Genomic DNA, 17371 nt, shown 5'->3' with positions numbered 1-17371 from the left:
GGCTCTACCACTTAGGTTTGCGTAAGTACAGTGTGATGTTCACACAACAGTGAAAGTGCCTAATGATGCATTTCTCAAAACATGTCCCTTTCATTAAGTGAGGTATGCCCGTACTGATTTTAGTCTTGTGAATGTTGAATAATGAATTATTCATTTCAATTATTTGAGTCAGCCCCACTGGCTGAAGACGGTAAAGGCTGACTGAAGCAAAAAACTAAAATTTGTTATTCAACATTCACAAAACCAAATGAGTAAAGAACTTTAAGTTCTATATCAGGGTTCATGTAAGGCAAAAACATTCTAAAGGAAAGATGGATTTGAGGACATATATGATTCTGAGTGTAAATGTCTGGGTACTAGCAAAAATTCCAGGGAGCATTTCAGACTTTCGAGGCAGTGGAATTGGTGAAACCAAAGTCAAGCTCTCCAAACAGTAAAGGGGGCCCAGGTAATATCTGGAGTACAGGTGGAACAGGCAGAAAATTCCATTAATGTAATTGTATGATATGATGAACGGACAGAGTTGGAAAATAGGATGGCAGGGTAGGGCAGAGGGACCTGGAGGGCCCAGGATGGATGGAGAGATCAGCTGGGCTGGTGGGGGGAAGGGGCCATGGGCACACCCTCTTCATGTCCCCTCCCCCACCCTCTGAAACCCTTTGTGACTCTTCAGTGCTCTGTGATGCAGGCCTGGGATTATAGGCAAGTGTGGACACTCTCAGAGCTCAGTTGCCTCAGGCAGCCTTGCGATTCAGAAAATGGAGTTCAGTCAATGGAATGTTCTCTCATTTCTGAATAGCCATATTGAGTTGTTTTTGAGCATCTGCTCAACATTCTTAGATAGTGACCACAACCTCACCATCGTGTGTGGGTTGTGGTTGCTTCTTCTGTTCCTGTGCTTCCTGGTGGGGATTCCATCTTTACCAACCTTCTGGAAAACCAAAATCTACCAAAAGGTAAGGATCCCTGGGCAAGCCACCAACAGGGATTTTTTATTGTTGTTTCCATTTCTAGTCCCACATTTTTAAATGAGTTGGTCCAGAGAGACTCCTAAGATGGCAAGTCTGAATAGAGGATAGAACATCATCCTTCTAGGGGACTAGGCCAGGCAGGACTAGGGGTTCAGCTGGGACTGTTTCCCATTTAAAACTCACAGACCATCTGGGTGTGGTGGAGGATTCCTGGATAAAATCCCATCACTGATTTCACGGCCCTGCATTAGGTTATTTAGAGAGTTTGGGATCTGTGTAGGAGAACACTGTTCCCAACACTGGATCATGAGTCACATTCCCATGTCGGGCGTCATTCGACCAAACCGTCCTTGGTATTGGGCAGATCAGGAGAGCAGGGCTGAGCCTCTGAGCAGACACTGGAGTGTGAGCTCTGTCCCAGGATACAGGGTCCCATCTGAGGAAGCACAGATGTGACTGTGGGCCTCAGAGTCTATGCCCTCCTTGAGCAGAGGACTTCTGACTGAGAACATCAAGCGTGGACTCTAGCCAAAAATCCTCCTTCGAGTTTTTCAAAGAAGGAAAAATTGAAAGTATCTTATCACCTTTAGAAATTCAGAAAGGGAAAGAACACAAAGTGCTAGTAATAAAAATAGAGAGTGACATTAATCTTGGATGAATATCTGAGTTTCCTAGAGAGAGGAGCAAGCCAACTAAGTCCTCGCTCCTCATTCTTTTCTTTTTGTTCTCAGCGTCAGGGCAGAGCCAAGAGGAGAAGAAGAGGTGGAACATCAAGTGGTAAGGTTCCACCTATCCCACCTGAGCTCTCCAAGGGTGACCCTTCCTGTCCTCTCCATGAGGTCCCAGGTCCATGGTCTCTGAGGATGTCAGTCGTTAGATAGAGTCCCTCTCAGAAGATAGAGGCCTCAGAGGAAAGGCTCATGGGAAGGTAGTCAGAACCCGAGACATTTCTCAGATTCCTGCTCTGCCCAGCTCTGGGCATGAAGCAGTGATGGGCCTGGACAATGGGTGTTGCCCAGTGGGTGGCCGTGGGAGACGTCGAGTCAGAACTTCTGTCTCCTGACCTTGTGAAACTACGTTGACTTCCTGGATGATCAGACTCCTTGAGGTAACCATTGACCTATGTTCCTCACATGGTGGTTTTGAACATCCCATGGGATAATGTATGTGACAGTACTTTATAAATGAAGCAACAAACACATGTGAACCTTATTAATATTATCATTGACCGTTTGACCACATCTACTGATTCTTGGGGCTTTCAGAGTTAATATCCCAAGGGTCTCCCATAAAGGGACTCCTGTGTAACACCTACACTTCTACCTTTGTTACATGTAATTCACTCTTCTGGTTTCCCAGGTTGGAGAAATTACCAGAGGGAAACAGAGGAGAAAAGGAGGCTAATTTCTATTCTGAAAAGGTGACTAGTCTTTTCTTTCCTGATCCCTCTTTAACATGTTCTCTGCAATTCCAGGGATTCAGTACAGCCTGCAGTAGTCATGGGAGGGGTTTGCCATAGGAACGGGTATGTGAATGAAGGCCTTGGGGTGAGGGCTGCTGAGTGTATGGTGAAGTCATAGACGTGGGGCATTGTGAAGGGGCAGCAGGCTTCAGGTGGCCCCTCCCCTGACAGGCCAGCAGGTCCTCCTTTCCTTGTTCTGGTCCTGGCTACAGTTTTCTACTTCCTGTCTCCCGCAGGCCCCTAGGCCGGCCTCTCGATACCACCCGCTTTCGTCAACTATTATGCCCAGACCCCTCCTGTGAGGTGTGTAATAGCACAACTGCTGAGATCAATCGGCTCCTGGAGGACCTGGAAGATGATACCGCCTCTGTGTCCTCTATGGCTTCCACAGCTTCTGGGACTGAGTCATCATTCACTCTGTCCTCCGCCTTCTCAGAAGTCCCTCCAGGAGACCTAACACCATCCCCTCCACCTGACCCTTCCCCACCGCACCCCTCCGTCCTCTCACCTAACCCAATGACACCCTTAGCTGACTTTCTTTCACCCTCACCACCGGGTCACTCTATGCCACCAGAGCCTTTTCCTCCCTTGGAGTCCAAATTCCCAGCAGACCGTCCCCCACCCCAACCCCTTGCCCTTCCCCCTCTCCCACCACATGACACCCAGGCAACGGGGCCTATTCTCCAACCAGAGGCCACTCTGTCTCTGAATACGATCTTCTCTCTTGACCGCACCCTTTCCCAAGATATTAACGCCTTACCAAATTTGTCCCAGATAATCAATCCCACTGATTCACTGGCTTGTCATCACACACCACCAAGCCTGTCTGTCTCACCACCGACAGACCACCCTTTAACTGTGACTCAATCTAAATCGGTTTCCATCTTATTGAAGTCTGTTCCAGAGAACTCATCTCCAGATAGCCCTGGTGGGTTGTCCACTTATGTCCCAACAATCAGAGGCACTGACCATTCAAGCCTGTCAATTTCAGAATTATCCTGGTGGCAAGCTTGTGCCAAAGGCTTGTTCTTAGCACCTTCCACCTTGGCACCATGTGATTTTAATCAAGAGTTTCTTGCCCTCCATTCTTCAGAGTCCTCTCTGGAGAGACACCCTACAGCTAACCTTATAGAGCCTGGTAACCTCTCATTTCTTAGCCCTCATGTCCTGGCACTCCTGGAGAGACAAGTCCGAAAGAGGAGTGATTTCCTGATGTGGAAGGAAAAGGAGAAGGAGAAGGGTTCTTTTCCAAAAAAACTTAGGCCAGGCCACCAACTAAATCCTTCGGGGAAAATGTCAGAGTCAAATGCTGATGAGTGTGACTCAGCATTCTCCCTTCCTTTTTGGAGCAGTGCAGGGAAACCAAAGGAGCTGCACATGCATGAGCAGCCCCCATATCCTAAAATCTTGGAGGACCATTTACAGGAAAAATGTATGCAGCTCTTCTGGGGTCTCCCATCTCTGCACAGCGAGTCCTTGCCCTCTGCTATCCGTGACTCAAGTGACTGCACCACAATCTTCCTTTTCAATACCATCTCAAATGCCTCCACGGGCCAAGAATCCCCAGTACCTCTCCATCGCCCACCTCCATCCTTGCCTGAGATCCAGCCCCAACCCTTGCCTCAAACCCTGCCCCAATCCCAGCCCCTACCTCTCACTCAGGTCAAGTCCCAGGCCCACCTTAAATCCCCACTCCCAATCCTACCATCTGGTCCTCTACCCCAGATAAGGATCTGTGGAGTGTGTCACCATAGACCCCAGGATGAATCAGAGTCTCTCACCTCATCTGAAATTCAACAACTGGAATGGAAAGTGTTGCAGAAGCAACAGGAAAGTTTGTGGGGTTCCCCCTCTGTAGTCCAAAGATCTCAGGAAGAATTTTGTTCTTCAGCTCCCAACTTTCCTTACCATCAGGCCTCCCAGGCCCATGCCTCCATCTCCACCCTTCCCGTAGAGTTTCCTCTCAGTGATGAGCTGAGGAAGAAACTGGAACATCACCTTCGAAAGAGGCTCATCCAACACCGGTGGGGCCTGCCCCGCAGGATCTGTGAGTGTCTGTCACTGATGATGCCTCCAAGAGATTTCTCAGAGATAGCTAAGTCAGAGAGCAATCGTGGACTCTCACGGATCTCGGTGAACAAAGATCTAAATGTTGGATTGAGCCAATCCAAAAGCTTCCATGAGAGGGGTTCAGAACTGCTTGAGGTAGAGAAGGAGATGGGGAAGGATCAGGGGCATAGCCCAGAGAACGGCCCAAAAGCTCATCTGTTGAGTGACCCAGAGAGCTCTTCAGATAAGGATCCGGCATATGACTCTGAGAAAGACCTAAATAGTCACGTGGCAAGTCTGTCAGGGAAAAATTCAAGGGCCTTGGAGGAAAGTCTAGATCAGAAACAACTTGAAAATGTCCTGAAAGCACATTTGAGCAAGAAGTTTGAGGAAATCAGTGAGGCTCGGCTCCCTGGGACGGTGCGCAGTTCATGGCATGCCAGCAAGCAGACATTGCTGCTTTCTGACAAATCCCGCACCCAAATAACACAGAGGAGTTTGCCACCTTCAGTGGGTGGGGACTCCTCCCTGAATACCTTCCAGGAGCTTTGCTTCATTGATTCCAGCGCACAACAGATGATGGAAACCCATATTAAAAGCTTTCGTATGAGAATGGAGTGGGGCCTTCCCTGCAGGGTCCTTGAATCCATACAGGCGTTTAAATTGGAAGATGCTGCATCCCAGTCCTTGACCTATTTCTACTGTCCCCCCTCAAATAACCCAACTTTGGAAGTGGACTCCAAATCCGAGGGCTTCGAGCCCCATAGAGGAAGCTCTAAATCTGCTCTTCAAGAAAAAGCGGAAACAACAAATTCAGCCCTGGTCCTGGATCGTCTTTGCCCTGCTACTTCACCTATGGGCAGGCAAGGACAAGGGGTGCCGAGACAATCACCCTCTGGTATCAACCAAGAGATTGCAGAGGTTGTTCAGAGGAGTAAGGGTGCCAGGCAGACTCATCTGCCTGTCACATGTGGCATCACAGGCAAAGCGAGTCAGAAATTTACTCAGCTAGGCAACAGATGCCCCCCAGAGCTGCCTGCAAGGCAAGCTGGTGCCAAACATGAGACAAAGGATGAGAGAGTGAGTCCCAGTGATAGAAGAGAAGGGCGACAGGACAAAAAGATGAAGTCGGAACCCTTTTCCGTGCACAGCACGGCCAGGGACATATTCAGGGCCAAGGAGCTCAACGCTCTGCAGTCAAAAACTGGTAATGTGTTGACAACCAGCAAGCCAGGAAGCTCCCAAAGGATACGTGAGAATCACAGTAAAATAGAAATTATTGGGACCATTGAAAGCCCTGCACCAAAAAGACAAGTTCCCCAAGACCCGAAGTCATCGGATCTTAAGGAACATCTGTTTAGGGAATTAAAGTCGAAACTAGAGAAGAGGAATCAGAGCCAGGTCCAAGGCCAACACACTGACAGGTCCCCTGCCTCAGAGAGCTTGACGTACAAGGCCTCACTGACTCATGCCCGCGGTGTCTCCAGTGGGGACATGGGAGCTTCCCAGGTGCTGCATGTCCATCTGGAGGACACTGGGATCAGCAGGAAGCAGCGGCAGGAGCCTTGGGTCCCTAAGAAAGACCGAAAGAGGTACGAGGATAAGAAATTCCCACCAGCTACAATGAGAGTGAGCCCTCCGGGCACCAACAAAGAAGAGCTTGGTGGAGGGGATGCAGGGTTGGGGACATCCCAACCTACAAGAAAGAGTTTCCCTACTCAGATCACAGCATCAGAGGAGACGCGTGGGAGCAAGTCTTCCCAGACCTCATCACAGAAGGCACAGCCTCCTCCTGAAAGTCTGTTCAGAAAAAAGATGAACCACATTTTTCAATGGCTTCGTCCTGGGACAAAAGGCAAAAACCAAGAACATCCCCAGGAAAAGGGCAGCCCCATATCATCTGCACAGAGCAGAGGCCTGGTTAAAGGGAGAGCTGCCGTTACTGGGACCACCACGGCTCAGAAGACCAGGAGGGTCCCTGGGAAGTTCCCAGTGGAGAAACTGGGGCAGCAGTGTGCAGCAGAGGTCACCCGCCCTCAAGAGCCCCTTCCTTCCCTGAGGAAGTTTGTGAAAACTGACCAGAAGGCAGAAGAGCAGGCCCAGGCAGAGCCCGTCCAGGGGCATCCTTCCAACTACAGGGCTCCCTCCTGTAAAGTGCCAAGCACCAAGTCCTGCCACCAAGAAGTTGTCTTTGCTGGCCAGAATTATCCTACATGTTCTAGACGGATCAGAGACCAGAACAGACACCCTCAGAAAGTCATGGCGTTTAAAGATCAGCTATTGGATCAGAAGCGTCCCTTATCTGTGCCCCGCAGGGAGCATGTGCCCCATCCGAGCTCCACCTGCAGGCATCAAGCCGGCCCAGGGGCCTCCAGCTGTTCTCACCACTGCTAAAGGCACTATGTTTAGGGATCTGTCTCTATGTCAACAGAAAACGCTTTTCCAGCGTTTCGAGAGCGGAAAATTTCCCACCACAAAATAATTCCTTCTTGTGGAGAATATTAATTCTCCCCAATAAATGATTCTCTAATAATAGTGATGTCTTTTCTGTGTCCTGTGTTGGGGGCATGGGTTTCAGGTAACTCAGGGCTTGTGCTTAGGGAAAAGGAGGAGTGAGTTCAGCTCTTACTGATTGCTTCCTCTGGCTTCTAAAAGGTCACCAGTGCTCTGGAGCTCTTGTTGACAAAGAGATATCACGTGCCCCCAAAAGCCCATTTCCTCCCTGTTGAAGTTTGAGGAGGTGGGCTCTGCCTCCTGCCTCTTCGCTTAGCCTTAACGAAAGTGTAGAGCAGCCCACACCTTCCGCTCACTGAATGTTTTACATCCTTCAGAGAGTAGGGAAGACAGGTGTTCTCTATCCGAAGAGGGTCAAGAATAGGTATGCAATTCATAAAACAACAATGAAGAAAAAACAGTGGCTTCATCATGATTTAGAGGTCAGTGACCAGAGGACCCCACAGGTGGGTGAACCCTGAATGGGATTTGGGGGGTGGGGGAGGGTATTGCTGCAGTGGATCCTGGGCTGGTGGGGGAGGGGCTAGGAACAGCACAGACGCGCCTTAAGAATCTGTCATGCGAGTCATATTAATGTGTTAGGCAAGAATACTTTAAACTTTACATTGAGGTTTCCCTACTGGAAAGGCACCTGGGGGAAGTGGTTCCCCTCTAGGTATTTCTTCAGACTGCCAAATGATATTTTGTTGCAGAGCAAAAGCATCACTCAGCTGCCAGTAGTAACAATGTTGACCAGGTAGCCACCTACCTCCCAGGATAAAATAAAGCTGAGAGTAAGGAAAAGATGACTTGGAGTAAGCGAGGAGGGAAGAAAAAATGAAGAGGGGAAAGAAGGACCTTGCTGGTAGAACAAAGCTTTATGCCTCATCATCCATATGGTGACCCTGTCCTGTTCCCCCCCCCGCCCCCTCCTCAATCTGATCCAGGCATCACCACCTTGAGGCTGATCCAGGCACTGCACAGCACACTGATGCCTTATTCCAAAAAGGCACTGGGCTGTTCTTTGAATACTAAACAATATCTGCAGGGAGGTCATCAGGCATGGCATCCCCCTCTTTGGGGAAGGTGATCTTGCTGCCTTCCTTCCATCTATGCTTAATAGGAATATACAAGATCTTGCCCTTACTGTGTACAGTTCACCTATCGGGATGGAAGTGCCGCCTCTGATATTCACGGCCTTGGTGGAGCCATGGTTGGTCTCCCCCAGAACACCTGCAGCTCATGAACCAGAGGTGAGTCCCAGACTATGCACCAGGTTACAGATATATGGGGGTCTCACCATGGACTGCACACATACCCACCCTTACAATAGGGGTTTGGAGGAAAGGCAACTCCACTTAGACAGACTGGGACTCAAAAATTGGCTGAGTGTCAACTGGGGCAAAATTCAAAAAGCATTATGATGGTGAGCATTAAATACATTAAGTTGTAGACGTCTAAGTAAAATAAAGATGGCTACAAGGGTGGAAAAATAAAATACCAATTTTGTTTTCTAAAAACAACATGATTTTAAAAATGGAAGGGAGGAGAAAAAGGGAAAAATAGAATAAAATGATTGTTCTATAAGTAATAAGAGGGGGTCAAGATATAGGTGACAAACGAAATAAGACTCCGAGTAAGGGAAAGGAATTTGAGGACATTAGAAAAGATACAAGTATAATGGTAACTATTGTAACAAAACCAAACACGCACGCGTGCACACACACACACACACTACACAAATGGGGTGAGTATCCCAGAGGGCACTGGAGGTAGTTTTCCCAGAAAGGCTTGTGAATGCTAGGTGTTAAAACAAAAACCAAAAACAAAACCGGTGTCCACTACAGCCTCTCTCACTCCACACTTGTATCTTCTTGTCCAGAGTTATGCCATTGAACCCACAATGTCTGAAACTTGAGGTCAAAGAAAGAATGCAGATTCTGTGGAGGTCCTGGGAGGGGGATGGGGCCCAGGGCGGGAGACTTGAAGAGGTGAGGAGGCCATGGAGGGCTCTACCATCGATGTGGATAGACCAGCCAAAGACCAGCCTCTCAGTTTCTACATCATCTCATCTTAGGGTCCTTTACTTCCATTCCAGTGTAGTTACTGCCACACTCCAGAGCTTATCACCAGGAACACTTCAGCCATCCAGATTATTACAGTCGGACATTCCACCCCTTGGCCTCGTCTCTCATTCTTCTGATTCATATGCCCCTTGTTAACTTTTCAACTCCAGGCCCTTCATTTTTCCACTTACTCCTTGTCTGTCGGTCAAGCTCTTGTTTACATTTCCTCCCTCTCCGGGGTAGACTCGATGGTCTGTCAGCTAACCAACATTTAAAAAGCTCCGCTACTAATGGGCCCCATCCAATCCCTTTTAATCCTGCCTGTCTGGCAAAATCCCATCTCTCTGCCTTTCCCAGAAATGCCTTCCTATAACTAATTGATCACTATTGGATTAAATCTCACAATGGAGTCTACCGATGCCACAGTAAATTCAGCCCCAGCACTAGCTGGAAATCACTCACTCATTCCACAAAGAATTATCCCATGCTTACTAACATGAGAACAAGACAAATGGAGCTTAGGTCGCTGTTTCCTTATTCCATTCTCTCTCCAGGGACACTCAAATGTATTTCAAATCTCCTCCACTTTCCTCAAATTTAGGCTGTCTCCATTTGCTCAGTAGATGTGCTGGACCACTGATCACAGAGGAACTAGAAGTCATGAGACAGGAACTTTGCGTCAATAAACCTTCACAAAAACCTTTTCCCGTTCCTCCTTTCCTTCTTTCCTGTTATATGAAAAGAGGTTTCCTTCCTAACCTCAATGATTACACTTCCTGAAATGTCCTTATTGAGAGAGCTAAACCCTCGTCTTGACGGGCTGAGCCCCCTTGCCAGGTATCCTCTCGTCCCCTCCCTCTCTTTAGGAGGCACCCAGCTTCTTTCATTATTTTAAGCTTCTATTACAGAAATGTTTAAACAAGCACGAGAGCAGTGGAACTTCCCATGTACCCCTACCCCACTTTCACAGTCATCATCTGGCACGTGTGATACGGCCCGTCTCCTACACTACGGTTAAGGGGCAAAAGCCCATGGGAACATCCTGACATCCGTCTCTCAGGTGTATGCTTTGTGCCCATGTCACAGCTCTCACGTTTCTTTGACATTTACTACCTGTGGAGCTCACTGACCCAAAACAGATGGACAGAGCCATGGGGAGGAAACGCACTGAGCTTCAGATGCTCTGGCCATCAGTTCTGCTCAGCCCTGTAGTCAAGCCTGAGAAGTCACTGAGTTAACTCCTCCCTCCACCCCACGCAGAAAGGAATCTTCCTAAGCAAATGCAGTGCACGGTGTTGCAGTCCCTCAGTCACACAGTGACTGCAGCACGTAGAGAGCACAGAAGGAGAAAACTGTACATGTGATAAGGACTTCACATCACCATGCAAGTGTTTTCAAAGATTTAGAAGAAAGTTTCTTTCCTGTAATACATTTAAAACGAGCTACTGTATGATGAGTTAAACACAGGAGATCAAACACTTTTCTATCTCCTCTCCTTCCCCAAAAGTAAAATATTACATGAAAAGATGCTTCACATCATTAATCACCAGGGAAATGCAAATCAAAACCACTGTGAGATAGCACTTCACACACAGGATGGCTAGAATCAAAAAGTTAGAATAATAGCAAGTGTTAGAAGGCCGAGAAACTGAAACCCTTCTATGCTGCTGGTGGGTATGAAAAATGGGGCAGCTGTTTTGGAAAACCGTCTGGCAGTTCCTCAAAAGTTAAACACAGAATTACCATATTACCTAGAAACTCCACTTCTAGCTATACACTCAAGAGAAATGAAAACATATGTCCACACAAGAACTTGTACACAAATGTCCACAGCAGTATTATTCATAACGGTCAAAAGACGGAAACAACCTAAACGTCCATCAACTGACGAATGGGTAAATAAATTATGGTATATCCACACAACGTAATATTTTTTGGCAATAAAAACTACTGATACATGCTACAATATGCACAAACCCTGACAACATTATGCAGAAGTGAAAGAGGCCAGTCACAAATAACCTCATATGATTCCATTCATACGAAATGTCCAGAACAGGGAAATCTAGAGAGAGAGGAAGACTAGTGGTTGCTTAGGGCTGGGGGGATGAGAGGACAGGGGCATGACAGCTAAAGGTTATGAAGTTTCTTTTTGAAGTCATGAAAATGCTTTAAAATTGACTGTGGTGATGGTCACCCATCTGTGAATATACTAAAAATCATGGAATTATACACTTTAAATGGGTAAGTTGTATAGTATGTGAACTATATTTCAATAAAGCTGCTAAAACAAGTAAAGGATTTAAAAAGAATAAGGCCCTTGAGGATGACAAGAAGGGGAGAAGATATGACAAAAGATGTCAACACATTTTTTGAAGACGGAAATCCGGTGCAGGAGTGGTAACTGACTAGCAGAGCAGAGGAAGTGCCGGCAAACCAACTCACACCACAAAACTCCAGAAGACGGACGACCCGGTGGCACCAGATAAGGAAGAAATTAAGGGTTTCATGCTGTACACATGTTGAATATTTTGTTCTTTCCTTTGGTTCTTGTTTTATATTATGTATAATTTTTTAAAAAAAAATTTTGGGGGGGATGCTCTTTTCCAGTATTTTGCGAAACCCTGTTGAAATGTTAGCACACTTTAAATGTGCAAAGAGGATCCAGGGTTTCTTGCCTGGGACAGAACCTGCGACAACTGTTTTAAAGTCACCATTGCACACTTCTGGGGTCTGGGTAGGCTAGCGATGGCAGGTGCGGGAATAAAAGCCCGAAATTTCAAGGGTTAGGCAAAATTTGGGACAACAGTCAACAGTCCATTTTTAAAATGTATTTATTTAAAGATAAACTTGTGGAAAAGTTGGATGGATGGTAAACAACCTTCCCCCCCCTTATCCAGGTGTACCCATTAGTATTTTGACCCATTTTCGATATCTCTCCATTTTGTCTCTGTCTCCGCTCCCTCCCTCCCCTTTCTCTCTATATCAGCACACACACACACACACACACACACACACACACACACACACACACACACACACATGGATGTCCATGAATGTGCCATGTTCGCGCCCGGGATCCAAACTGGCGAAACGCTGGGCCACCAAAGCGGAGTGTGCAAACTTAACCACTCGACCACGGGGCCGGCCCCACCTGAAACTATTGTTGGTGGAGCTTATCTTGCTCAGACTTTAAAGGATGACTTTACAATCATGAGTCCTGGGGACCTTAGGGGCAGTCAGGACCAGACTTGCTATAAAAAAAACAATGCCAGAGAAGCAAAGATACATAGAGGGATTTGTCTGAACAGAGACCTCCTGCAGTCGACGGAGGGTACATGAGAGGGGTGGGCTTGAAGTGTACCTTCCTTTTGGGTAGAGACGATGGTGAAGCTGTGGATGAGGGAGAAGACAGGGAAAGAAAGGAGCTGTCATTACTGGTAAACCCTCTCACATGGGAGGGAAAGGATTGGGTGTCTGCGGCCAAGATAGATTCATCAGACTCAGCGAGGGAATGCGGGCAGGCAAAGGGAGGACATGACACAGGGCTTCATTCCAGCAGTTTAGCACTAAACAATGAAGCTGTAAAAGTTATACCTATTAAATGACTAGCTAGCGTGGGGAGAGATGAAATAAATATATATACACCATCAACAAAAATGACACTATTGTTTAAAAAGGTACAGAGATGTCAATGGGAATTTTGGGGAAAAGATAGAAATAGATGGGGAAAAAAATCATAAAACCTTTCATGGAAGAAGTAACCATAGGTGTGATTCAAAAAAAATCTAAAGGTACTGTCAAATATGATTACAACTGTGCTCACTAGAAGTTATGCTAAAGAGAAGCCTAGTCCCTAAATCAAGATGAGTTTGACCCTGCAGGTCATGGTCCAGCACAATTGCTCTGTAAAATAATGGAAAAGTTTAAAATTTTGCTGGGAGGAGGGGATTTGGCAGAGAAAAAGAGGGAGCAGCAGGGTGAGACACCGTATGGGTGGAGGGGGCCAGATTTGAGAACCTTTAGAGGCTGACTAGCCTAAGAGGGATTCGGGGAAAAGAAGAACTACCAAACATTTTCAAGTTGTTTGCCCTGGGTCCACGGATGCGCCACGCCCTTGTGGCCCTCTTTCTCATGCTTTCTGTTGGTTGATACAGGCTACTCTGTTCTCTCATGCTTTTTGGTGATAGTGGATTCTTTTGAGGAGATAAGGGGAGGTGGGGCTGCTGCTGAGTGCATTTCTGGTTTCATACAGGTAAAAACACATTATGTATGAGGGGAAGTTTTAGTTGAAGGCCGAGTAGATCTTGGGGATGTAAATCCCTGGGCACAGGACCGACTTTCAAAGATGACGTGGGGGTCCAAAAGGAGATCACCAAGCAATAAAAGGCTCTTAGGTAATAGCTGGGTAACAGAATAAATAGAAAATTTCACCAAGGTGAAATATATGCTATGGTGAATATGTGGAGTTGGAAGGTAAGTTGGAAGGATCTAAAGGGCCTCAGAGGGGTGGACTGATTTGCTGGCCTGGATGGTGGGGGAAGGGTTGTGGGTTCATCACTTCTGTGTTTTCCCCTCCCCGACCTTCAAGAACCTTTGGTGTCTATGCTAAAGCTCTGTGACGTGGGCCTGGAACTCTAGTCTAGAATGTGCACTCTTAACGCCCAGCTGCCTGAGGTGGCAGTGCACTTCTGGTGATGCAGATCACCCTCTTTGTCTGAGGAATGTTAATGCACCACGGCTGAGCTCCAGCTTGAGTTCCTAGGTATTCCCATCCCTGCCTTCCTGTGTGGGGTGGGGCTCCTTCTTCTGTCACTCTGCTACCTAAAGAGGAGTCCATGTTTCCCAAAATTTCGGAAAGAGAGAGACATCAATCAGGTAAGTAAATCAGGTCCCTCAGAAATATCAAATCTTTCTTTTCAAATAGATGCATTCAATGCTATCAATTTCTCCCTAAGTACTGCTTTTGCTATACCTTATAAATTTTAATATGTTCTATTTTAATTTTCATTTAGCTTAAAATACTTTGAGACTTCTTCCTTGACCAATGTGTTTAGTAGCATGTTGTTTAATCTCCAGACATTTTAGGATTTCCAGCTATCCTTCTGTAATTGATTCCTAGTTTAATTCCATTATGGTCTGAAAACATACTTTGTCCAATCTCTATTTATTTTATTATTATTATTATTTTATTTATTATTAAAGTGTGTTTTGTGGCCAAGAACGTGGTCTATCTTGGTGAATGTTCCATGAGAGTTTGAGAAGAATGTGTATTATCGGATGAAGTACTCTACAAAATGTCAATTAGATCACGTTGACTGATGGTGCTGTTCAGGTCGACTGCATCTATACTGATTTTCTGCCTGCTGAATCTGTCCATTTCTGAGAGAGAGGGTGAAATCTCCAAACATAACAATGGATTCAACTATTTCTCTTTGCAGTTCTACCAGTTTTTGCCTCATATTTTGACACTATGTTGTTCGATGTATACATGTTGAGGACTGTGTGTCTTGTTGGAGCATGGACCCTTTATGGTTATGTAATACCCCTCTTTATCCCTGATAGTTTTCCTTGTTATGAAGTCTGCTTTGTCTGAAATTAATATAGTTACTCCTGTTTTCTTTTGGTTAGTGTTAGCAGGGTACATTTTTCTCTGTCTTTATTTGTAATCTACCTGTATCTTTATTTTTAAAGTGGGCATTTTGTATACAACATTTAATTGGGTCTTGTTTTTTTATCCACTGACAGTCTCTGTTTTTTAATTGGTGAATTTACACGATTTATATTTAGCGATTTTTTTAAAATACGGTAGGACTCATACCTACAATGTCTATAACTGTTTACTATTCATTATATCTATTCTTTTTTCTTCTCTTTTTCTGCGTTTTCTGGTTTTAGACAAGCATTTTCTATGATTCCATTTTCTCTCATCTCTTACTATATCAATTGTTCTTTAAAAAAATTTCAGTGGTTGCTGTAGAGTTTGTAATATACGTTTATAAGTAATGTAAGTCCTCTGTAACATTGTTTTCATTCCTTTCACTTATCCATATACTATAATCACCCAATACATTGTTACTATTATTATTAGCTCAATTGAGAATAAGAAAAATAAAAGTTTCATTTTACCTTAATTTATTCCTTCTCTTCCTCTTTTTAATCAAGATCCAAGTTATCATTTTCCTTCTCCCTGAGGAACTTTTAAAAAATATTTATTGCAGAGCAGGTCTGCTGCTGATGAATTCCCTCAGTTTTTGTTTGTCTGAGAAAGGTTTTATTTCTCCTTCACTTTTGAATGATAATCTCACTAGATATAAAATTCTAGGTGGGTGGTGTTTTTTCTTCTTTCAACACTTTAAATATTTCACTCTCTTCTTGCTTGCATGGTTTATGATGAGAATCCCACAATTCTCATCCTTGTTCTTCTAGATGTAGGGTGTTTATTTTCCTCTGGATTCTTTCAAGATTTATCTTTTGGTTTCCTACAGTTTGAAGACGATATGTCCAAGTATAGACTTTTTTAGTATTTATCTTGTTGGGGTCTTTTCTGAGCTTCTACAATCTATCGTTAACCTGTCATTAATTTTGGAACATCCTTGGCCATTATTACTTCAAATATTTTTCTACTCTGTTCTTTCTCTTTTCTCCTCCTGGTATGCCAATTACACATGCTACATATTTTGAAACTGTCTCACAGTTCTTGGATAGTCTGGGCTTTAAATTTTTTTTTCTTTTTCTCTGTGCATTTCAGTTTGCAAAGTTTCTATTGACATATATTCAAACTCACATATTCCTTCCTTGGCCGTATGCAATCTACAGATGAGCCAATCACAGGCCTTCTCCATTTCTTGTAGTGTTTTTGGTTTCTAACATTCCTTTTTGATTCTTTCTTAGAATTTCCCTCTGTCTGTTGACATTCCTCATCTGTTCTTGTGTGCCATCTATTTTTTCCATCAGAGCCCTTAACATACTAATCATGGTTATTTTGGATTCTATGTGTGATACTTCCAAAACCTGTGTCAATGTGAATGTGCATCTGATACTTGCTTTGTCTGTTTAGACTGTTTTTTCTTGCCTTTTAGCATGCCTTGTAATTTTTGGTTGAAAGCCAGACATGCTGTATTAGGAAATAGGAACTGAAATAAATAAACCTTTAGTGTGAAGTTTTATGCTCATCTGGCTAGGTGTTGGGCTGTGTTTAATATTTACCGTAGCTGTGCATGTCAGAGGCTTCAATTTCCTCTAGTGTCCTTGTTTTTGTGTTTCTTGTGTCTTTAGGTTCCCCTAAATCTCCTCCTTAAACAGAGCCTATGCCTTGCAACTCTTTCAGCTATGATCCCATCACTATACTGCAGCCCTGGGGACGCGGTGGGAAGGTGTTAAGGGAGGGGATATAATTAAATCTTTTAGTGGGCCTGTGTCCCTGGGTTGTGACCTTCACAAGTGTTTCCAAGCTTTTTTTTCTTTTCTTTGAACTCTTTAGATGAGACAGGAAGGCTACAGAGGGCTGCAGTTGGGTAATTGCCCTTCACCCACGTGGGATAAGGCTTGGTACTCTTTTCCCCTGCTGAGGAGGCTTCTATTACGGAGCACACTCAGGGGATATTTCAAAGTCCTTTCAAAATGGTAACCTTTCTCCCCCACCCTCCCATGCCAGAAACATCAGAGTTTCTTCATGGTTCTTCACTGTGAAAACTTAGTAGGGTTCCTGGAAGTAAAACTCACGAGTAGGTGGGGCCTCCCCTTAAATGGTCCTCCAGGAGTTTCTCACTTTCATGCTAGCCCACATGCATCCTCAGCAGTTTGTCAGTGTCTTTTACGTGTTTCTACCAGTTTATGGCTCTAGTGGCTTCTGCTCCAGGTAAGCTGATCTTAACTGTGATTCTCTGCATTCACCCTCTCTGAAGATTTGGGGTAGTAGTTTGCCCTGCAACCTCAATTCTCTGGTGACTTCAAGAAAAGCCATTGATTTTCAGTTTGCTCAGCTTTTGCTTCTCCTAAGGACCGTAGTAAAGACTCCCAAGATCTTTAAGTGTTGGAGCTGGAACCAAAAGTCGCTCCTCAAAGGATAATTCTTTATTTTCCTGTTCCCTTTCTCACATTTTTAAATGAGTTTGGCTGGGCCAGAGAGACACCTAAAATGGGAAGTCTGAGGAGAGGACAGACCATTGCTCTTTTAGGGGAAGAGAACAGGCAGAACTAGGGCTTCAGGGAGGACTAAGGATTCCATTTAAAGCTCACAGACCATCTGGGTGTGCTGGTAGGTTCCCAAATAAAATCCCAAACAGTGATTCTGTAGTCCTTGATTCAGTTATTTAGCGTTTCAGATC

General features: G+C 45.1%; 2 protein-coding genes across 46 annotated transcripts in view; one reads left to right on the top strand and one right to left on the bottom strand.

The window, feature by feature from the left end:
* Positions 1 to 17371, bottom strand: part of LOC138922534 (uncharacterized) — a 150228-nt gene that overhangs the window by 92461 nt on the left and 40396 nt on the right. The window lies entirely within an intron of this gene.
* On the top strand, positions 690 to 7015 carry LOC106781163 (spermatogenesis-associated protein 31D4). The gene is made up of 4 exons (XM_070259109.1): positions 690 to 956; positions 1703 to 1748; positions 2331 to 2391; positions 2670 to 7015. The coding sequence occupies exons 1-4, from the start codon at positions 759 to 761 to the stop codon at positions 6874 to 6876; spliced, it is 4512 nt and encodes a 1503-aa protein (XP_070115210.1). The 5' UTR covers positions 690 to 758; the 3' UTR covers positions 6877 to 7015.

Source organism: Equus caballus, unplaced genomic scaffold (assembly GCF_041296265.1).
Source record: "Equus caballus isolate H_3958 breed thoroughbred unplaced genomic scaffold, TB-T2T haplotype2-0001077, whole genome shotgun sequence".
Classification (NCBI taxonomy): Eukaryota; Metazoa; Chordata; class Mammalia; order Perissodactyla; family Equidae; genus Equus; species Equus caballus.
The sequence above is the reverse complement of the archived record's forward strand: the minus strand, read 5'-3'. Positions and strand labels throughout refer to the sequence as shown.

Coding starts and splice junctions, on each gene's coding strand:
- LOC106781163 (XM_070259109.1), top strand. CDS start 759: ATGGAGTTCAGTCAATGGAATGTTCTCTCATTTCTGAATAGCCATATT. Junction 1,749..2,330: donor AAGAGGTGGAACATCAAGTG/GTAAGGTTCCAC, acceptor CTGGTTTCCCAG/GTTGGAGAAATTACCAGAGG. Junction 2,392..2,669: donor CTAATTTCTATTCTGAAAAG/GTGACTAGTCTT, acceptor TGTCTCCCGCAG/GCCCCTAGGCCGGCCTCTCG.